We start from the raw sequence: 9,425 nt of genomic DNA, 5'->3' as shown, positions 1-9,425 counted from the left end.
TTTACGCAGCGTCTCATTCCCTATTCAGGTAACTAAGGTTATATATACATAACCGAGACGTGTTCTCAGTGTGTTCTGCACCGTCGGCTGAAGTTGGTCCTCGTTGGCGTTTTTTTTTTTTTCTGGCTGATTCGACATGTTGAATCGGCATCAGAGCTCCTCGGTCCATCTGATCATTCTGATTGGCTGTTCAGATACTGCCACCTGCTGGTTCGGAAAGGCATTTCATCTTACACAGGCGCAGAAGGGATGTGCTACTTGTCCGTCAGCTGTCAGGCTTCAGCTGTCAGGCTTCTACCAGAATGTTTACAAATGAAACTGGTTTTGTTCAATAAAGAAATTCATCACAAAAGATGAAGTTTCAAGCTTTGCAAGCCAAATTTATTCTGAATATCCAGACCTTTTCAAGGATGAGATTGGAAAGCTTCCAGTAACATATTCAGTGAAACTGGAGACTAACAGTTGTAAAACCTGCACACAAAATCCCAGCAGTCATGCAGGGTAGGGTTGAAGAAGAATTACAAAGAATGGTCCATATGGGAGTTCTTAGTCTCAGAGTCCACTGAACGGTTATCATCAATGGTGGCAACCCACAAGAAGAGACCAGGGCCGGCTAAACGAACCGCGTCAGGGCACAGTTTGGCACGATCACACTAGTCAAACAAACTGGGCTTTGAGGTCAAACGTGCTCAGGCCTGGTTCAGATCACCTAAAATCAATAGCTGTCTGCCTTTACTGTTTATGCAAACAACCTGAATGTCAGACAGTAAAAACAATAACAATTAAACTGCTAATTTCTCACATTTCTCGTATTATGAGAGCATGCACAGTACACTTCATCAAAGAACCCTGAGAGTTTCTGTTCAATCAATCTTTAGAAAGAGAGAAAGAGGGAGAAGGTGAAATAATGGAGAATGTGAGAGAAAGGCAAAATAGGAGGAGGTTGGGTACACTTCTGAAGCTGGAGCTGGATGTAGGCCTTTCAGTGTTGAATTCAACAAATCCAGGTGGGTTGCTGCTCATGTAAGACTTGATCCAGTTCTGGTACTGAGAGACTCTGGCGTACACACCGGGATATTTGGGTCGAGCACATCCTTTACCAAAACTCACAATGCCGGACTGAATCCACAGAGAGTCTTTCTTACTGACCATTGGACCTCCAGAGTCTCCCTGCATTCACAAACATTCAGCATTTATATATCTGACGATATACAGTGAACAACTGTTATAGACATAAGTATAGTTAAGTCATGATGATAACATTTAAACACTGTCTTAAGAACTAGTTTGACTTAAGGCAAGCTCACACTTCACGACTTTTAGCTGGATTTTGCTGTCGCAGACAGATTTCCAAGTTCTTTGACAAAAAGCCCAGATCGACAAATTGGTGTTCACTGTGTTAGGCAATGCTTGTTCAGTATGAGCAGGTCAGTGATGTGATCCGAGCAACATATGACTTTCACAACGAGCATGAGCATCTCTCTAAAGTCTCACGTGAATCTCACATGATTCATTCTTTATCTTGCAGATCTTGTAGTTTGTGCATCTTGTCAGTGTTGTGTAGTATGAGTGCTGCTAATACAAGATGAGAACCTTTGTGTTGTGTGAGCACCTTGGCGAGTGTATAGTCGTCTTGTAGTCCTGTAGTGTGAGCTTGCCCTATCAAGCAAATGGTAATCAGTCTTACTTTTTGTATTCAAATTAGACCTATGTTTTTAAGTAACATACTTCACAGAAAAGTTATGAACACTCTTGCAGAAAAATATTAGATGATAGTTTATGCAATCAGCCACAAGTGTAGTATGAAAAGCAGTCATAAGAGTTCATGATCGGTGAAGTAAACACTTCGCTTACATAACAACTTGGTTGGCAGTGTAAAGTTGGCAGGTGACCTAAACTGGTAGTGTTTTGTAAATTAATTTGGATTAAAAAGTGTTAATATGAAAAACTGGTATCTTACCTGACATGAACCTTTTCCTCCCTGATTTAACAGTCCAGCACAAATCATATTGCTTGTGATGCTTATGTTGATCCCTTCATAAGCTTTATCACAGTCAGTTTTGTTCACAATGGGTATCATCACCTCCTTCAGTGTATCAGGAATCTGGCCTGTGACAGATCAGAGTACACATTTTATGGCTTTCACTAAACATTTCTAGGTAAACTGGTGAGGTTTACACACTGTAACTCAAACCATCTGAGGACACAGTTTGCCTTAAACCATTTCAGTTTTAAAAAATAATGCACATGAGTTTACAACATATTTAGTAAGTTAGTCACTTATATTTTTGTGTTGGTTTAGTCAATCATTAAACTCAACTTAAAGATTTTATTCCACATATTCAGTTTGAGTTCAGTTAACAAATCTAAATAAATCTTAACAACTGTATAGCTATTTCAATGGTTTGAGGAAACCAGTAGCCTTAAATGGTTTAAGTTCATCAAACTAATAAAGGTACCTAAGACTAAGCAAAAACTAACATTGGTGCAAAGCAATGATGACGAAATTGTTTGTATCTGGTTAATTGCCAAGCGAATGTTTCCTCACCTCCATATTGTATCCTGCCCCATCCAGTGACCCAGCTCTCTGTTCCTGCATTAAATACACTACCGGCCGCCGCCAGACAGACCGGCTTAATGTGATCAGAGAAACTCACAGAAGAGGAGAGCTGGATCAGTGCTATGTCACTGTCAAAAGTAGAACTGTTATAGTTAGGATGTCTGATGATTCGACTCGCTGTCCTGGATGTCTCATTAGGGTTTGAGCCGGATTGGTTCAGGCGCCCGAAGTACATCAGTGTGTTAGACACACCAAAACTGTTAACAGAGAAAGTCTGCTTTAATCGCACTATTATCAAAGCTCAAGATACATTTGTGGATTATTTAACTTCATACTCCTCGAAGCAGTGAGCTGCAGATAAAACCCAGTCTTTGGTGATCAGAGTCCCGCCGCAGTTATGGCCAAAGCCGATGACATGAATGCTGACTTGCCACGGCCAAGACCCTGCCGTCGCATTCTCGCCTCCAACAATCCTGTCGCTGAGAGGGGCTTGACCACACACTGATGATGAGAGAAAGAAGATGTGAGGTTTCCCAGCTGACATGCCTCACTGACAGAAGACTTGATTCTGTGTGAAACAAGATATGACAACTTACCATCTAACTGGCCGAGGGAACCTGTGTGTTCAGACAAAGACAATCATGCAGGCAGGGCTGATGAACTGGTTTTTATTTCTGAGTTTTTAAAATGGCCATGAATTATGAGGTAAAAGTGATTTGAATGGAGGGATGAGGACCCAAACCCCAGAATGTATCTATATTTAAACAATGTGCATAATCTGTATTTATTGAGGGTTACTGAATATAAAATATAAATTAATTACCTAAATTATATTATTTGCTAACTGCATTCTTTAATTTGTAATGTTGACATCCATTCTCTGTAAAGCTGCTTTGAAATGATATGTATCGTGAAAAGCGATATACAAATAAATGTGAAGTGAATTGAATAAAATAGTGTGCTTGTGTGGCGACCAGGGCGGGCGAGAGCCATGAGAAAACGGCGCGAGGCCGGTGGCGCGAGAGATAATGAGCTCCACCCAAGCGGCAACCTCCCCCAGTCTCTCGTGAAGCCAATACGGAAGTGACTTAAACTGCGATTCATCGACTGGCCGCTAGGGACAGGCTCCAAAAGAGAGCAGAATCTCATAGAGTCCCATGTTAAATTGGCCAAGTTTATAGCAGAAAAAAACGTTTACAAGTTGGTTCAAATTGTGATTTTGGTCTATACTGCTAATTTTGCCCTTCTGCTAACATGGTCACGTCGAGCTAGGCGGGCGTGGTTTCAGCAACCAGTCACATCAGCTCAAACCACCTTCCCGCCTCTTTCAGTTATCCGGGAGTGACGTGCGGTGACGCGCAGCTAAGATGGCCGCGTCCTCATTTAGGCGTCAGAACTGCTGTTCAGAAATCTATGGGTGACGTCACGGACACTACGTCCATATTTTTTTACAGTCTATGGCTCCACCGGCCTCGCACAGTTTTCTCACGGCTCTTGCCCGCCCTGGTCGCCACAGCTTGTCTTTGTATGCGTTTTTCAAACAATGTGTGAGTAGTCTGATCAAGTATTTTAAAACATATTACATCCCAGTATTTGCGTTTTCTCTTTCTCTCCCTCACTCTGTCAGTTTTCTTAGGAATGTTTTTGCATCTAATATAATAATATTTAATAACAGTAGTCATAATAAGCATATTTCCAGTACGTGCCTCATAGTATCATCAACTCACTCAGACTCCTTTGTAATCCTCAGCAAACTTTCAGTTGGACCGACTCCTTTAATTCTTTTTGAGTCAGACATGATATTTCGGCTGTGCATCTTGCGTCATCAACCCGGAACTAAATTTCGATTCAGTTCGATTAGTGAGGCGACTCGACAGGTTATTTCCTAAGAACTACTTCAAAAGAACAGTTTGTTCAGGAAACGAACATCACTGCTACCTAGAACCTTTTTTTTGTTGTTGTTGCTAAAGTCTGTGGGGTGTTATTTGTAGAAGTTACTTAAGAGTTCTTCCTTTAATTATAGTCTTATCTTGATCTGCCTTGTTCCTGAGTATTCTTGCCTCCTCTCTTGATCTTGCTCTGCCAGTCTATCACTGCTACCTGCTGTCATTGTGCCTCATCCCTGCCTGCTGTTTGGACTGACTTCACCTCCTCACCATATCTTGAGTTGTCTGCTGTTTTGTTAATAAACCCAGTGAACACTCATTCTGCATGTTGAGTCCTCCCTCACAGATCCAGGGTTAAATGTTGAACGAGTTAGTTTGGGTTTGTTTTTGCTCTTTTCTTTTCTTTGGTACAACTTTCATCCTTTTTCCTCCTGTGGGCTTATTATTTTGTTGTATTGCATACATTTGTATAGCCTATATTTTTCCTTTTATTATTAGTATTGTTATATCTTATATTCATTAATTGTAAAAAAAAAAAAAAAAAAAAAAAAAATCTTTTAATGCCACTTTTGTATAGCATATTGTCTCTTGCCAGCATCATTACAGCACACATGGTCACAATCTCAATGTTACCTCTTCTAACCCTAGACCAAATTTAGGAAGTTGTATTACAAAACCGATTCCAAAAAAGTTGGGACACTGTACAAATTGTGAATAAAAAAGGAATGCAATAATTTACTAATCTCATAAACTTATATTCACAATAGAATATAGATAACATATCAAATGTTGAAAGTGAGACATTTTGAAATGTCATGCTTAATATTGGCTCATTTTGGATCTCATGAGAGCTACACATTCCAAAGAAGTTGGGACAGGTAGCAATAAGTTAAAAAGAAAAGTTAAATGTACATATAAGGAACAACTGGAGGACCAATTTGGAACTTAGTAGGTCAATTGGCAACATGGTTGGGTATAAAAAGAGCCTCTAAGAGTGGCAGTGTCTCTCAGAAGTCAAGATGGGCAGAGGATCACCAATTCTTTAGGTCAAAAAAGAAGCCATATCTAAACATGATCCAGAAGCGCAGGCGTTTTCTCTGGGCCAAGGCTCATTTAAAATGCATATTAAAATGCATGGTATTCATATTCAGTGAACTGCGAACAGGTGCGCGTGCCAGAAGAGTGCATGGAAATATTAACGCAAAGGGCCTTGCATCACCAGTGTAGACCACAATCAGAAGCTGAAAGCACGCCTGGCCACGGCAATTTACCTGACTGAATTTGGTGAGTGATGGCAGGGCTCGACAATAAGGCAGTTAGAGTATTGTGTGCGCATATTAAAGTGTACGCTTTCACTGCGTGATTTAGTCTATTAAAATGCCCCCCAAAATTCAAGATAAGGGGCAAAAATGCCCCTGTATATATTTCATATATAATTTAATACAGTTAATCAATATTACACAAAGAGCGCCGTTTTTTCCAAATATTAGCATGATTACAAATGTGATATTGATTTTATTCAGCGTACAGTTTAATGAACAAGAACTTAATATCAAGTGACTTACATTTTAGACACCAAATTGTCTGTTTCGCTGTATTTCACCAACAAAAATAGTTCCAAAGTCCACCGAATTGTTTTGCGTCTCTGAGCAACACTTCCTGAATGAATCAGCCGCTTGAATGAATCAGTTGAATCTCAATGATTCGCTCATTAACAGTGATTCTCTGCCACCTACTGGCGGGTTTAATTTCACATTTAAAGTGTCTTCATTTGTTTTCAAATTTCAAATAACAGTATTTAACGTGTTGTATTTTGAACATTAAAAACATTTTTATGCATCTGTAAATGCTCTTGATTAACTTTAATAAAGTTATCTATTCTATAGTTATACATTAGATTACAATTTCTGTACCTGAAAATCTTCTGTTTAAACCTACATGAAAAACTTGAAAAGCACTATTTATTTAATTTATATGTTTGTTCTGTTGTATTTATTTGTGCTATTACTTGTACTTTAATTATTTGTTACTATTTTACTACTTACTGTTTATTTGTCTAACAATATTTAAAATATTTAATCTAGTAGCTTTTGGTGTCATAACCTTATTTATTGAGGTTAAATGTATCAAAAACAATGAAAACAATAACTATGCTTATTTTATAGGCCCATTTTCTTGCCTTTTACTTTTATTAATTTTTTTTGTTGTGGGGCCCTGAAAATTTCGGCGGGGCAAATAAAAATTTGAACCACTGGCCCAACTGGGCCAGCAGAAAAAATCCTTAGTGTTGAGTCCTGGATGGTTTCAATAATTTTAATATTTTCTGGTATATCTAAGTTAAGTTACCCAGGAGCTCTGTTGACATCGACTTAGCTAACGTTAGCTACAGCTTGATGAATGGAGTCACTGAACACAGCAGGAGAGAACACAACGTTAGCCAGCTAGCTAAAGCTCCGGTGGAAAATTATTAGCTAATGCTACCGTTTTTGAGGAGGTAGATTTTGAGGTGAGAGGACTGACAAGGCAGAAGGTAAAGTCGTCCACCAGTCTATCAATAAGCAGACCTGCCAACCTGTACGCAATTTGCTTAGCGGATACGCATTTTGACTTCAAAGTACGCTGGTATGATTTGTCACTCTAAACTACGCAAAAACCTGGTGACGCATCTGTGCACGCGCAGTCCTCAAATCAAGCAACAGCAAAAGAAGAAGAGTTCGACCAATCATAGCGCTAGGTTCTTCCCCCAAATATACTGTAAATGTTAGACCCAGTGACAGGCTGGCATGAAATGGCTTGCATAATACTTAGTAAGGAGGCCATAATAATTTTTGACTCATGGCTGAAGTTAAGTTTCTCCAGCTCTGTCCAGGTTGGCAAAAAAACATCTCAAAATGCATCAGATTGATGCTTTAAAATATGGAATATTTAAATTTTTCTTCCGGGGGAGCATGCCCCCGGACCCTCCTAGAGGCGTAATATCCTTCTCACCTTTTTCACCCCTGACCCGTTTTCATGCCTGAAAATGGACTGTGGCAAAGTGGAAAACTGTTCTGGGGTCAAACGAATCAAAATTTGAAGTTCTTTTTGGAAAACTGGGATGCCATGTCATCCGGACTAAAGAGGACAAGGACAACCCAAGTTGTTATCAGCACTCAGTTCAGAAGACTGCATCTCTGATGGTATGGGGTTGCATGAGTGCGTGTGGCATGGGCAGCTTACACATCTGGAAAGGCACCATCAATGCTGAAAGGTATATCCAAGTTCTAGAACAACATATGCCCCCATCCAGACGTCATCTATTTCAGGGAAGACCTTGCATTTTCCAACATGACAATGCCAGACCACATACTGCATCAATTACAACATCATGGCTTCGTAGAAGAAGGATCCGGGTACTGAAATGGCCAGCCTGCAGTCCAGATCTTTCACCCATAGAAAACATTTGGCGCATCATAAAGAGGAAGATGCAACAAAGACCTATGACAGTTGAGCAACTAGAAGCCTGTATTAGACAAGAATGGGACAACATTCCTATTCCTAAACTTGAGCAACTTGTCTCCTCAGTCCTCAGACGTTTGCAGACTGTTATAAAAAGAAGAGGGGATGCCACACAGTGGTAAACATGGCCTTGTCCCAACCTTTTCTGAGATGTATTGATGCCATGAAATTTAAAATCAACTTATTTTTCCCTTAAAATGATACATTTTCTCAGTTTAAACATTTGATATGTCATCTATGTTGTATTCTGAATAGAATATTGAAATATGAAACTTCCACATCATTGCATTCTGTTTTTATTCACAATTTGTACAGTGTCCCAACTTTTCTGGAATTGGGTTTGTACAGTATTTATCAGTATTTTAGTTTATTATAAGTATTTTGCTTCATAAACGTTTAGACACTATTCATATCATTTTTTAATATTATTACTGTTATTTTTCACAATTTAGAATAATATTAAAGTCATCAAATCTATATCTAAAATAATACTTTGGGGTTTAAGTAGTGACCAAAACAAAACTCTTTTAGCTTCTTCAAAGTCACTCAACTGAATCTGATTCTTGAGATCCTTACATGAATTAAACCCATCCATTAAAATACATAAATTATGCATTTGTAAAGAAATTCATACAAATGCAGAACTTGTGTTCATCTAGAACTAATTTCAAGCATTTAACCAAAAGTATTTGGGTCCAAAGGTTTTTTATAATCATAAGAAACATAAATTGTCAAGTGTGTTTACAGAGTCAGGAATTCAATGTTTTGTCAGTTATTAAAATATTGAAACAAACATTGTTAAATGTACATCTTTGTTATGTTACACTTTAGTAAGATCTTACCTGCTATGTAGAGAAGTATGATTTCAGCAACACTCAAAGCGGTGTTAAACTTCATAATTATTGTTTTTATCTGTGATCTGACTGCTGTTTCCTCGACTGTCAGCTTTCTAATGGAAAGGAAAGCGAGTACCACTGCATTTATCAAGAGTCCTCTGCTCCACCCCACTGCTGCGCCCATCTCTGACTCAGAGTTTGTCCAAAAACAAACAAACAAACAAAAAAAGCGTAATTCTTGAAGTAGTAAATGTGTTTAAAAACTGACTAATATGACATCTACTAGGGGTGTAACAGTGCATGTATTCATCCCGAACCACTGAATTAAAAACACAAAGAAGATGCACAGTGATTGTATTTCCCTGTTTATGGGACAGCTGCTGGTTTACCTTGACAGAGAAAACACCTGCATGTCATAATTCTAACCTACTTGAATGGGAACCTACGGCATGTTTGGCCACAATGTGAGAAATCAAGAAGAGAAACAGTTTTGTTGTGTCGATGACAAATAATGTGGGTACATCAGACATCTTCAGCATTTTAATTTTAGTGTGCTTTTATGAAGAGCAGATTATCCATTTATAACCTACACGGTATAATTCACCTCAATATAATGTGACTTCTGGAAACTGTGTTTACCCGTTG

General features: G+C 38.8%; 1 protein-coding gene across 1 annotated transcript; it reads right to left on the bottom strand.

The window, feature by feature from the left end:
• Nucleotides 1-293: 293 nt before the first annotated feature.
• On the bottom strand, nucleotides 294-8,841 carry LOC137007178 (chymotrypsin-like protease CTRL-1). The gene is made up of 6 exons (XM_067368538.1): nucleotides 8,787-8,841; nucleotides 3,157-3,177; nucleotides 2,896-3,061; nucleotides 2,549-2,817; nucleotides 1,961-2,109; nucleotides 294-1,170 (listed from the first exon to the last, which is right to left on the bottom strand). The coding sequence occupies exons 1-6, from the start codon at nucleotides 8,839-8,841 to the stop codon at nucleotides 868-870; spliced, it is 963 nt and encodes a 320-aa protein (XP_067224639.1). The 3' UTR covers nucleotides 294-867.
• Nucleotides 8,842-9,425: the final 584 nt, after the last annotated feature.

Source organism: Chanodichthys erythropterus, chromosome 3 (genome assembly GCF_024489055.1).
Source record: "Chanodichthys erythropterus isolate Z2021 chromosome 3, ASM2448905v1, whole genome shotgun sequence".
NCBI lineage: Eukaryota > Metazoa > Chordata > Actinopteri > Cypriniformes > Xenocyprididae > Chanodichthys > Chanodichthys erythropterus.
Note: the sequence above shows the minus strand (reverse complement) of the source record. Positions and strands in the feature narration are given on the sequence as shown.